This window comes from Urocitellus parryii, chromosome 5, assembly GCF_045843805.1.
Source record: "Urocitellus parryii isolate mUroPar1 chromosome 5, mUroPar1.hap1, whole genome shotgun sequence".
NCBI lineage: Eukaryota > Metazoa > Chordata > Mammalia > Rodentia > Sciuridae > Urocitellus > Urocitellus parryii.
The window spans coordinates 65,195,765-65,209,909 of NC_135535.1; the positions used below are offsets into that span (position 1 = coordinate 65,195,765).

The window sequence follows — 14,145 nt, forward strand, 5'->3', positions numbered from 1 at the left end:
TCACATGCATAGCTACTCGTGTGTGTGTGTGTGTGTGTGTGTGTGTGTGTGTGTGTCTATCTGTCTGTCTGTCTGTCTGTTTGGTACTGGGGATTGAACCCAGGGACACTCTATTGCTGAGCTACATCCCCGGCTCTTTTTAAATTTTTTACTTTGAGACATGGTTTTGCTAAATTGCCCAGGCTGGCCTTGAACTTGGATCCTCTTACCTCCGCCTCCCAAGTAACTGGGATTACAGGTGTGCAATACTGCACCTGGCAACATGGCTACTTAGCACTGCTTTTTTAAAGCAACAAATATATTCCTTTTCTTGTCTGAAAATTAGGGAAGCTTTTGGGTTTTGTAAGAAAGGCCAATTTCTAATAAAGCACAGTTAATCTGTTCTAAATGCTGAATGTATACCAAGAGGGTATATTCTTTCTAGTGGCCTGATTAAAAATATATTTTCAGGCCTGGGACTGTGGTTGTGGTTCAGTGATAGAGCACTTGTCTAGCATATATAAGACCCTGGGTTTGACTCCCAATGCCAAAACAACAACCAAAAAAAAAAAAAAAAAAAAAAAACACTATATATATATAAGAAGGGCTGGAAATATAGCTCAGAGATTGAGTGCCCCTGGGTTTGTTTAATCCATATATATATATATATATATATATATATATATATATATATATCAATAAAGTGACTATGACTGTTGATCTGGAAATCAACTTATTAAAGCTTTGGAAATAATATACAAAGGTTATGAGAATTCTTGCTGATGTTTCTGCAGTTTCATTTTTCATAATAGTTTTTCAAAGAAAATTCATTCTTCATAATAAAAGTTTTCCAAAGCCTCTTGTCTTTCTTGCTTCCATCAGATAGCTTCATTTTTTGGATGCATTGAAGAACCGTGGTTTAATGTAATCCTTATACATAGAATAGAGAACACCTAGAAACAAAGACGTACATCAATAGAGAATCCATGGAAAACAATTGCTGAACTTCTCCCACTTATATTTTTCTGAAATTAGCCCTAGAATATGAAAATAATTCATTTACTAATATTTTTGGCTCCCTTAAAAAGTCCTTTAAGATCAGTATCAGTCTGAAGTTATGCTGTTTCTATATCACCCTAAAGTTTTTTAAAAATATATTGGTGGGATGCTAGGAAAGAAGGCAAATTTGACCAGCTATTAAGAAAAGGAAACATAGGTCTCTCAATTTAGCAACCACTTATTCAGTGTCTACTTGTGCTTAGTATCCTAAGGAAAATAAAGGTAAATGGCTCTGATCCCTGACCCTGGGGATTTACAATCTAATTGGGTGAGTTAGCTTTTAGGCAGATGATATGTATGGCTTTCTCAAGGTCTTGGGGCCATGCTAAAGGAGGGAAGCAGCTGGGGTTTCTTTGGAAGAGGAAAGATGTTTCTATGAATTCCTGGATCTCAGCAAATGCTTATCCACAAAAGCAAGTTAGGGGGTCATTAATTTAAACTAACTATCTGGTTGTCTGAATCCTTCATGTTTCTTCTGATTTCTTTCTGAGACTGCTTATTAAAATCTTCATAGAGTACACAGAGGATAAAAGGTCAATAAGTTGTTCTGGAATCTCCACATGATGGTGTATTGAGGTATAAGTCTGCATAATTTTGTAATGAAACACTACTAGAATTGGTGGATACAAGTCTAGCCCAAAGATGTTTAATTTGAGCAGGACATGGTGGCATATACCTGTATAATCAGTGATTTGGGAGGTTGTGGCAGAGTATCCCAAGTTTGAGGCCAGTCTCAGCAATTTAGGAAGACCCTCAGCCACTTAGTGAGACTCTGAAAAAATAAAAAGGACTGGAGTTGTAGCTCAGTGGTAAAGACCCCTGGGTTCAATTAAAAAAAAAAAAAAAGGGAGAAAAAAAAAAGGACTTCATAAGATATGGAGTCAATAAGATATGGACTCAATTTACATGTGAGTGTAAACAACTTTTTTCTATAAGCCTCAGTATCTTTATGTGTAAAATGGGGGTGATAGTCTATCCCTATCCCAGAAGATAGGTTTGGTATATTATGGTATAATAAAGACTTTGTCCTGGTTTCATAGTATGGGACTCTAAAATGCTTGGATTTTCCAAGTAATTGGAGTGTCTATTATTCTTGAGCCTTTTAGATTATACCAAAGCTTATGGAAATGAGAGTGTGGTGGACATCTGAATAAGGGCAGTCTTCAACCTTATTCAGTGTGGTAGACATCTGAATAAGGGCAGGACTTCAACCTCAGGGATCTGATGGTCTCCAGATGGTAGTTTTCATTATTGAATCGTATTTCAGTATACAAGGTGGTGTATAAATAGGCATTTATTAAGATTACATGAGGTGATAATACATAACAGTGGCTAGCACACCAAAAGTATTCATTAAATGTTAGCTTTTATTCCTTTGCTTAAAAAACACTTACCCTTCCACCAGATCTGCCCTTTATTCTTCATTCTCTATATTAGTGAAAGGCTAACCTCCCATCAGAACAAACCAGAAACCTGGGAATCATCTTTGATTTCTCTTATTTTTCCTGATCTCGTGGTTTCCAAGTCCTCTCTATCCCAGGAATCCATTGTTTCTCTTTTTCCACTGTCACTGTCTTAATTCAGGTCTAAGTCATAGTCTAGTTGGTTTCTCTGTTTTTATTTTTTCTTCTGCTCTGCAGATCAATCTAGGCATTTTGTTTTTCCTTTTAACATTTTTTCATGGTGAAATATAATATACCTGGAATATATAGCACATAAAACCAAAATGTCCACATTAGTAAATACTTGTAGACACTGAAATTGGCAGGAGTCAAGAGAGATAATTTTTCAGGCATCTTAGAAGCCTCCAGTTTCTGATCACAGTCCTCTCTCTTTTCCACAAGTAATCACTGTCTTGAGTTTTACAATAGTAATTTTCTTCCTTGCCTTTATAGTGTGACTCCCTGTTTATCTCTGAATAGTTTTTGTATTGCCTGTTTTTGATGTTTATTAAACTAAGTATCTTTCTAAACTGCCACTTTGTATGTTAACTCCTTTGTTTAGACCTTTCACCAGCTCACATCATCATCTTCTATGTTCTCCTAACTATCATTACAAGTATATTCTGGATTTATTTTGTTTCAGTATAGCTAAGATGTAACTATGCTTCCCAGAATTTGCGTTCCTGCATACTTCTTGTTATCTTGGCTCATACTGGATGTTATGCAAGAGATTTGGAAGGTAGAAGTTGGAGCAGCAGCTGCCATGTCCTTTTTACACTCAGAAGGTTGAATGCTTGATACAGGGTGACTGTCTCTGGTACAGTTTGTACATACTGTGCTTTATCTGCTGGCTCAACTCACTGTTATTGGGCCACAGCCAGGCCCACAGCTCCTTCAGCTGCTTCTGGATTTTCATTAGCTTCTCTGGCTCCTGGGCCAGATGTACTATAGCTCAATAACGTAGGGCACCAAGTTCTCCATGTCTCTCGTGAAGAAAGGCAGGGAGACTGACTCTAGATACCACTTATCTTTTTTTTTTTTTTTGTATTGGGGATTTGAACCCAAGGGCATTTAATCCTTGAGTCACATCCCCAGCCCTTTTAAATATTTTATTTAGAGACAGGGTCTTGCAGGCATCTTAGAAGGCTGACTTTGAACTCTGGATCCTCCTGGTTCAGCCTCCCAAGCTGCTGGCATTACAGGCATGCAGCACCTCGCTTGGCCCCACCTGTTTTTTTTTTTTTAATATTTATTTTTTAGTTCTCGGCGGACACAACATCTTTGTTTGTACGTGGTGCTCAGGATCGAACCCGGGCCGCACGCATGCCAGGCGAGCGCGCTACTGCTTGAGCCACATCCCCAGCCCCCCACCTGTTTTTTGAGTGGCTCATCCTTGCAGATTCTAGTTTATCTTTTCTTCTCAAAGTTGCCTTGCTAACTTCAGGCCCCAATATCAGAAACATAAGCAATAGTTTCACTGTTTAGCCAGCTTCTGAGATTGTTTAAAGTCATAACTCTAGAATATATCCCTTTTCACATGTCACTACTGGTAGTTTTACTTCTCTGACTGAAATTTGACTGATGTGGCAAAGAAGTGTTTCCAGAGAAACAGAGCACAAGGTTAAGTTCTTTCCAGAGGAACAGAGCACAAGGATAGGTTTTCTGAATCGGCTCTGGGTTATCTGGAATTGGTTCTCTAATCTAATTAAAGGCATTAATGACCATTTGTTCGGTGGAAACAAGAATGCTAGCAGTTCATGGCACTCAGTAGCAAGACACTTCCTTAAATTGTGACTGTGGATTCTTTAATCAAGTGCCTATAAAAAGTCAGGTTTTACGTGAACAGGTCTTCAGTGCCATGGAAGATTTAGTGGACATAAGGATATAATGAGGCTGATTACTTTTAAGTCTGCTGGAGAATTTGCAAAAAGCAAATAATAGGCTCAGGGTTTTAATCGCTAGCACCAGTTCTGGTGAGGAGGATGTAAGCTTTAAAACTTTTCCCAAAAGAAACTCTTCCCTCCTGAAGCCATGAAGCTGATACTTTTGAAAACCACACACAGGATCTCATCCTGTGAGTAGCTAGTCACAACACAATTTAAACTTATCACCTCAATGTAAAATTGGCATTGCTTTGGAAAGAGAACCTTGAAAATGAACTGAGGGGGCTGGGGTTATGGCTCAGTGGCAGAGGGCTTGCCTAGCACATGTGAGGCACTGGGTTCAATCCTCAGCACCACATAAAAACAAATAAGTAAATAAAGCAAAGGTTAAAAAAAAAAGAAGGAAAAAAATTGGGATGGGGGAAAAATGGAGATTTCAATGAAATGGGTCCTTGAATCCATATGTTTACTGAGATCTCTTTGCTAGTAGAAGCAGTCCTTCTGACCCCTCCTAAGAATGACTACAACTTGGATCAAAAGGTAATCTGCATTCAGTGAAGTTGCAGTACTAGAAGTTCCTTGGAAGAGCTGTAGTTGTGAACTAGAGGAAGCTTTGTTCTCCAAGGGAGTCTGGTAATGTCTGGAGACATTTTTGGTTGTCAAGCTGGGGATGCAAAGTGGGAAGATATTCTGGTATCTAGTGGGTAGAGACCATGGATGCTGCCAAATACCCTGCAATGCACAGAACAGCCATCCACAACAAAGAACAATACAACCCCAAACATCATTAGTTCTGAGGTTGAGAAGCTGCCACAGAAGTAGGTATCCAGATGAGGCAGGTTAGAATGCCAGAGTCAATCTATCTTGCTCACCTATTCCCTAAGCACACCCGCTCCCTTCACAAGGTTGTGGGAAATGCACTTGTGTAGGTGGCAGTGGCATTCAGTGGCATTCATGGTGACTATTTGTAAACCAGAAATGACAGTGTGAACTCCCAAGCTCTTTGAATTCAATATGCACAGTGGCATCTTGGTGTTATGGGGGTCAGGTGGCACCATTTAACTGACAAAGATAAGGAAAGCCTGATTAATGGAATGGGTAGCAAAACTTAAGCAACCATCAGAATAGTGCAAGCCACAGAGATCTTTGGCATTGGCTAATTGGAATGTGTCCCTAGAAGTGAAAGTATTGGGCAGCATATAAGCAATAAAGGTCTAGGTCTAGTGAATAAAAGTCTGATTTGATTCATCACAAAAGAGAGCCATTGTCCCTTGACCAATTCCTAGGTAAGAATCAATTTACAGACCCAGTGTTCCTTGAATGAGGAAGGATGCCAGGAAAGACCTTCTTTATATAAGCCTTCCCCTTCTCCCCCCAAAACTGTGTGTGTGTGTATGTTTACTTTTATGTATCATACACACAGTATATATGTTCATATCTATATCCTCTTTCTAGCCTTCCCCAAAGGAACATGCATCTATTTAAACCAAAGCATTACAGGGTACCTGTAAACTGAAGAAGGGAAAAATAATCATATTTATGGAGGATTTTTGAATACTGCTTCTGAATTGACAACTGATTGCCTCTTTGGTAGAATTAGTGTGGTGCAGTAGTCAAGGTAGAGGTGAAATGGTTAGTGTTGTTTTGCAGTAGGTCCATTTTGCACGCAGCTTCATGTTTCCCTGAATATACCGTATGTTATTCCCAGTTTTGGATTGTTGAAAAGACACTCAGCAACTGTCAAAATTCTCACACTGAAGTAAGGGCATCATTTTGACTGCTTTAATCTACTCAAACAGTAAAAGTTGATGTCATTCTGATTGCCTTAATCTATTCAAATAGTAAACCAAAGCATTACTAGATTTCAACAGGGACTATAAAGATTAGTGCCATCATCAAGAACTTCAGAGATGCCAGGGTGGTGCTTCCTAATTCATCCCTGTTCAGTTTGTTTATTTTGGCTGAGGATAGTTGGAACTTAGAGAATGAAATTGGGTTCCTGTAAACTTCAAGGTTGTGGGAAATGCATTCAGTGTTCACTCTAATTGTAGTGAACTAGAGGAAGTCAACACAACCTTTGCTATTGAGTGTGCAACTGATTGCTTTTCTCTGTAGACCTTTTAGTAAAGACCATAAGCAATTTGCTTTTCACCAGGCAAGCCCTGCAGTATACTTGCACTGTCCAATCCTAGGGCTGTGTGAAACTTCCTGCCCTATGCTGTAATCTAGTCTGCAGGGATTGTGATCATCTTTTCATTCCATAGGACGTCACCTTAGTTTATTACATTGATCTGTTACCAAGGGGGAATTAGAATACATGATATCTTCTGGTGTACATCAATCACTCTTATCTCCAGTGTTAAAGAAGATGGAAATTACACCCACTCTAGGGTGTAATATAGGATGGCTAATGACCCGGACCCTTCAGAAATGAAGGTATGGGTCACATCATCAGTCCAGTAATCATGAATAGCCAAGATGCTTGCTGAAGGCAAAGGGACTGTGAAATAAGTAATGGAAAAACATAATTAAAAAGCCAGTTATGACTACCTGGCCAGTTGTAGAAACAAAGCCTCTGATCATTTTGAGTACTTCTTCCTTATTTTGGTATGCATATGTTTGTATATATATCTACCCATTTTTTTTCTATTCCCCACTTCCATTTGGCTATTTTCACCCTCCCACCCAGTACTGAAGATTGAACCCAGGGATGCTCTACCACTGAGTTATATCTCCAGCCATTTTTATTTTTTGAGACAGGGTCCCTCATCAAGTTGCAGAGGCTGGCCTGGAACTTGAAATCATCTTCCCTCAGCCTCCTGAGTAGATGGGATTATAGGCATGTGTCACTACGTGTGATTCACCTATTATTTAATATAAGAAGTATTAATAGTAGTTAACCTTATAAGTCAGGATTTAAGCCACAGGATGTCACAGGGGAAGGTGATTTAGCTCAATGAGGAATCAGCATCACCCAAAGATGGACAAAGGGACTTCATATTGTGTTTTGGGAGAGAATTAACATGTTTTGGGTTTCATAAGGGATAGCTGATTTTGCTGTTGTTTTTATTTGGAGTATGATGAAATGAGGAGACCTGTTTGACTAGGGCTGGACAGTGGTGGATGCTTCAACTGTGCAACCTCGTAACAACATTTTCCATAATTCCCTTACTTTTATTCCCTGGTTAGTTCATGAGAGATATTTTGCATGAGGTTTGGAAGGCAGAACACAGCAGAAGCCCAATTCTTTTCATGCCGGGAATTTCTATACAACCTATGGCCATCATTCCATGATCCCCCTACTCTTAGGTTGACCCTAGTCTGCAAGCATTAATTTGGGATGAGAACATTGTGACTTGTTCCGATTTATGTTGACCCCTCTTAAAAAAAAAAGAATATTTTAGATTCCCAAATAGACTTCTTGTTAGGTGTATCTAATTGCACAGCTAACAGAGTTAGTTTTGTTATAATCTGAATTAACTAAGATAGCTTTACAGTGATTCTTTGGATTTGACCAGGTAGGTCTTACCTAATTTGGGGGTTAATAAAAAAGAAAAGATCTGCCTATTGCTCAAACTTGGGAAAAGTTTTCAATTAGCAGTAAATCCTGCCTTGGATAAACTTCTTTGGCTACCATGCTGCCACCATGCAAAGCTAAAAGTAGAACAAGGCTGTTTAGATTTGTGGGCTCTAAAATATCTTCCCCATTCAACTACTCGAATAACTACATCTGCTATTGATATGTGCTGGGACAGATCACTACTGATCTTAGTGCTCTCTTTTCACTATAGAGCATAACAATCCATCACTCTAGTTCTCTAATGGGGGTTTTATGAGCTGAAAATCATAAGAAATTAAGCCCATAACTGTCGACCAAGTGAAGATGTCTTTCTTAACATTCTCTTCCATTATATTGTCTTCACCCACTATTCATTTTCTACTACAAATAAATAGAATGAAAATATTCTCAAAGACAGCTGAACATAAGATATAAATTAAGGAAGTTACCTATAGTCACAGCTCCTACAACAAATCCTTGTGCAGCAACTCGCATGTGAATAAGATGAATGGACATTTTCTGATCTCTTCTGTACTTTAACTTGTAAAGACCATAGGATACCACAGCCACAAAGCCTGCTATACCTGTGAATTTTTAAAATATAAGTTAAGTAAGCAGAGGCAAGAATTCCCAGAGCTCAAAGAGTTAAACGAAAGGCTGTATAAAGAAAGATTATTTGGAAGACAAGCAGTCCAGATGCAGGTTGAGTATCTCTTATCTGAAATGCTTGGGATAGAAGTGTAGTCGATTTCAGGTTTCTTCAGAGTTTGGAATATCTTCACATACATAATGAGATTCCTTGGGGATGGGACCCAAGTCTAAACACAGAATTATTTTATGTTTTATATTTACTATATTCACATAGATGGAAGGTAATTTTATGCAATGTTTTTAGTGTACCTGGGTTTTGACTGTGACTTGTCACATGAAGACAGGTGTGGAATTTTCTGCTTATGTTGGCATTCAAAAAGTTTCAGATTTTGGAGCATTTTGGATTTTCAGATTATAGATGCTCAGCCTATACTAAAGTATACTTTTAAAAGAACCATGCTAGATTTGATGCACCAGAATTTGAAATGGGTCCTTGACATTCCTGAATTTGAAAAAAAAAAAAAGTTTTGCTTTTCCCAGATCAACTTGAACTATTTAGATTAGTAACTTATCTAGTCAGTTTTAATTTTCCTGATGCCTGAATTCAAATTGTACATGCTACAAGGCCATCATCTGCAGCAAGAAATTTAGCCCGTGAGTGAACTGACCCCACATCCATAGCTTTTGAGTGTTTGGTTATACTCCTCTCTTCTTGTCATCAAATAAGGAGTAAATCTAGGAAAGAGATAAAAACATTGTTCTGTAAAAAGTGACACAATAAACTTTAATGAGAGCAGAAAAGGTCTAAATACATGCATAAGAAGTACACGAGTCTAGGAAGAAATATTTTATTCTAGAAAAATCCAGACTCTATACAAATACTTCTGTATTCCCAGGTGTGTATTGGGGGGTATGGGCCATACATATACCATTGGAACAACCAAGATCCCGTGTAACTGGCTTTAAAATGGAGAATTGACCAAATAAATAGGAAAGATTTTAGAAGGAGATTTAAAGCACTCTGAGAACTTAAACCATGACAAACCAAAAATAATCAAATAACAGAGAAAGGAATAATTATTTAGTAAATGTCAGTAGTACAATTTGTTGATGTAAAGAAGGACTGTCTTGGGGCTGGGATTGTGGCTCAGTGGCAGAGCGCTTGCCTCCCAAGTATGAGGCACTGGGTTTGATCCTCAGCAACACATAAAAATAAATAAGATAAAGGTATTGTGTCCATCCACAACTAAAATAAATAAATAAATAAAAGAAGGACTGCCTTGAATTTGTACCTCACGCTAGACCCTCCCCCATACCTCCAAAAATCGGGATGGGCAAGAGTTAAATGCAAAACAAAACAAAAATATAAACAATAATGGTGGGGAGGGGAGCTGGGGTTGTGGCTCAGTGATAGAGTGCTCACCTAGCATGTGTGAGGCCCTGGGTTCCGATACTCAGCACCATATAAAAAAATAAATAAAATGTATTGTGTTCAACTAAAAATTAATATTAAAAATGTATAAATAACAATAACAACAACAAACCCTGGAAAATAGAATAGTATATTTACAACATCTATAAGAGGATAAGGCAGACTTAGTAGAAATTGTCAATGACAAAATGTTATATGTTGAAAAAAGAATAAAGGAAACTTTGTACAATAAAACTCTGGGCTACTTTTTTGGTTCTGTATTCTATCACATTGATCTATATATCTGTCTCTCCATCATTAATCACACTGACTTGATTACTATAGATATACAGTAAGTCTGAACATCCAGTAGAATGAGTTGTTACACTTAATCCTTAAAAATATTGTTTTAGCTCTTCTAGGATTTGTACCTTGTCATATAAATTGTATAATAAGCTTGTCTATGTTTACAAAAAAGTTGCTGGGTTTTAATAGGAATTACCTTAAACATATAGATCAATTTGGGGAACACTGACATGTATATATTGAACCTTCTAATCTATGAACACAGTCATCTATTAAAGTCTTTGATTTATTTCATTAATATTCTGTAATTTTCAGCATACATGTTTTGTTAAGTGTGTAGCTAAGCATTTTATTTTCTTCATAGTGACTTTAAATGGTATTATGTTTTTACTTTCAGATTTCAGTTGTTGTTAGTATATAGAAATGCAGTTGGTTTTTATGTGGGATGGCATGTTTTCATTAACTCGGTTGGCACATGTGTGCTTCTCTGAGTGGGTGAGTATATATTTATTCTTTCAGGATCCAATTAGTAGGTAGAAATAAGAATCAGAATAAATAACCACATTTGTAAGTATATTTTATAGGACGATTAGCAGTAAATGCAATTGAAATTAAAATGACTGGTGTACCACAATGTATCAAAACAATAAAATAACAAATTATGTGATAGACACATTAGGGAAAAAGTTACAATGCTGAAAGTTTTGTGAGTTTGCCCAAATCTTTTTGGAAAGAACCCTAGAAATTCTACTTTGGGGAACATACTTCAAGAATATAAAGCAAAAGGAGATGACACAAAAATGTTCATGGGAAAACTGTCAACCCAAATGGCCCAAGTTGTATACTTATTAAAAATTATAAGAAAGGGAAGTATTAATACCCAAATCTATATATGAAATGGTAAATGAAAGACACAAAATCAAGTAATCATTCAACAGAGATTTCAAATACATATAATGTATGCAGAGACCTCAATAGTCATTGTAAGACAACTTTGAACAATGTAGATACATTATAGATTATTTATTATTGTTTATTTATTTTGAAGTGCTAGAGAGTGAACCCAGGGCCTCATGTGTGCTAAGGAAGCACTGCACCACTGAAGTATACCCTTAACCCAGTAGATTATATTTATAATCACATAAATGGTTCAAGACAATGAATAAAAATGTTTTGTAAATTATCTGCACAAAGTATGGAGATTTGTCAGAAAACTTGGAATGGAACCATCATTTGACCCAGATATCCACCTCCTCAGTTTATACCCAAAGTATTTAAAATCAGCATACTACAGTGATCCAGCCACATCTATGTTTATAGCAGCTCAATTCACAGTAGCTAAACTATGGAACCAACCTAGATGGCCTTCAACAGAGGAATGGATAAAGAAAATGTGGTATATATACCCAATGGAATATTACTCAGGCTTAAAGAAGAATGAAATGATGGCATTTGCAGGTAAATGGATGGAACTAGACAATATCATGCTAAGTAAAATAAGCCAATCCCAAAAAACCAAAAACCAAATGTTTTCTCTGATAAGCAGATGCTTATCCATAGTGGAGCAGGGGAATAGGGAAGAATGAAGGAACTTTAGTTTATGTAGAGGGAGTCAGGGGAAGGATGGGGTTGTGGAGATGGGAAGGAAGGTAGAAAGACAGACATTATTACTCTATATACATGTATGATTACATTAGTGGAGTGACTCTGAACCATGTATAGCTAGAGTAATGAGAAGTTGTGCTCCATTTGTGAACTATATGTCAAAATGCATTCTACTATAAATTAATTAATTTAAAAAATTATTTGCAGAAGACACTCCATCCTGTAGCAGGATATCCTGTAAACATCACTAAAATAACAATAGCTAAGCAAAACTATTCAATGATATATATACAAATCTTATCATTATTTATTTTCTAGCAAAAAAAAAAATTAGCTGTCTTCTCTTGATCAAATCAAGGTTCTGTTCTTTCTTAAACTGATAATGTTTGTTTTAGAGATTAAAGTCAGAACCTTTACTGTTTTTTCACATAGTGTCTCTGTGGTTTATATAAAATTGAATTCAGCTGGAACACTTTCATCTTTCTGCTTTAATCACCCTAAATGTCTCTGGAAAATAGTTTAATGTTCTACAGGACAGTGATTAATCTCTGTTTGTTAGAGTCATCTGTTTAAGTAGCATCATGTTCTTAAATTGTTTTTCTAGTTAAAAATGCTAAGGAAGATAAATAAATCGCTATTAAATTATTTGCCTCAATTTCTTATGAAGTCTTAATCAAATTAAGTGAAACTTCTAAATATAATATTGTAAAATAAAATTTGGTGCTTTTGAAAGGTGAATAATGACATGAAATTGCTGGAGCTGCAGTGACACTTAATGGAAGCATATGACTTACACCTGCTTGTCAGATTTTATGGAATTAATATGTTCACAAACCTTTGTAAGTCAAATCTAAGTAAATTATTTTAATAGTTTCCAAATGGAATGAACACAAGGCTGTAGTGTACAATAATAATGCTCAAGACAATTTAAACAGAGGACAAAGAAAAATGCTCAGATTTATTGATGCTTACATTCTTTGTTTGGGGTGGTAGGTGCTGAGGCTTCATGCTTGCTGGGTAAGTGCTTTACCTCTGAGTTATGTTCTCAGTCCAACTAAATATATATTTTTAAAAACTGCCTACATATACTATCTGTTGAAAATGTAAGCATATGCTAAAAATGTATGAGGAGAGACAAATAAAGATAAAAATACAGATCTAATTATAATACCATTTCTTTAATTTGGAGTTTACTTAACCATCAGTCTTAACATCTGGAACACATCAGGATGCCAGCAAAACTGGCGGCTGAGTAGCCAAAACAAACATCACAGAGTTCATGCTTTCAATTGTCAAGGTAGAACTAGGCTTTCACACTGAATTAACTTAGAGGGTTTTTTTTTTTTTTTTTTTTTTGAGCTTGGGTATCTAACTTCTGATGCCATAGAACATTAGAAGCAGAAGTTTTTAATGGTTCCCAAATAATAATGAAGAAACAAATATCTATAAACAGAAGACACAAAAATTTAAAGCATGGAGTTATATACAGGGTAAAGATATGACTTGCTGGGAACTAATAATTTTAGATAGACCTTTAATGAAATGGATAAAACTGAATGAAATTTGATGCTCCAAATAATTATAGCTAACAATTCTTGAGGACTTACTTCATACTAGAAATTACTCTGAAATATCAACTCATATTCATGCTTAGAAGGCAATTAGCTTCAACCTGAAAAAAATCAGTTTTATGAGACATTTCAATCCTCAAAGGTAAGGCATTATTATGTTACTACAGTTTTCCAGTATTCAGTCAAGGCTTGTACTTACCTACAGGGAAAAAGGGAGAGTCTCTCGATTTCCTGATCAGTCGGGATAATTGGCCTTCCTCCTCCTCTGCTGACCACTGGTTATCTGAAGACATTTTTTCTCTCTTGTAACAATAGGAGATCAACGTAGTTGCTGTGAATCATTCAAAAGAATCCATTTACCCTCTCCCAATACATTGTTGATAATGGGCTCTTCCATTTTCATTTGCTTGACATGCCTATCTGTTCAACTGAAATAAATAGTTCTTCGTCCTTCACATTTTTCACTACAGAATTCTTTCATTTGTGGGGAAAAAGTATAGGAGAAAAACAAAAGAAACTGGTAATGTGATTCCATGATTACTGAGTAAAAGTGAACACGAGATCATAATTCTGTTATTCAATTTTCTTTCATAGCACAGCATTTGAAATCATTAAGAATCTCAGGCTTTTCTCCCCAAACAATAAGAACAGTTTCTTTTATATGGCAGTGCCAACACAGGTAAAAATATCTCCAGAATCACAGATGATGGAAGAACATGACTCCCAATTCTGCAAAATG

General features: G+C 36.5%; 1 protein-coding gene across 1 annotated transcript; it reads right to left on the minus strand.

Annotated features, from left to right (window-relative positions):
- Nucleotides 1-867: 867 nt before the first annotated feature.
- Nucleotides 868-13,699, minus strand: Higd1c (HIG1 hypoxia inducible domain family member 1C). The gene is made up of 3 exons (XM_026398811.2): nucleotides 13,606-13,699; nucleotides 8,372-8,506; nucleotides 868-932 (listed from the first exon to the last, which is right to left on the minus strand). Exons 1-3 carry the CDS (start codon nucleotides 13,697-13,699, stop codon nucleotides 868-870), a joined length of 294 nt encoding a protein of 97 aa, XP_026254596.1.
- Nucleotides 13,700-14,145: the final 446 nt, after the last annotated feature.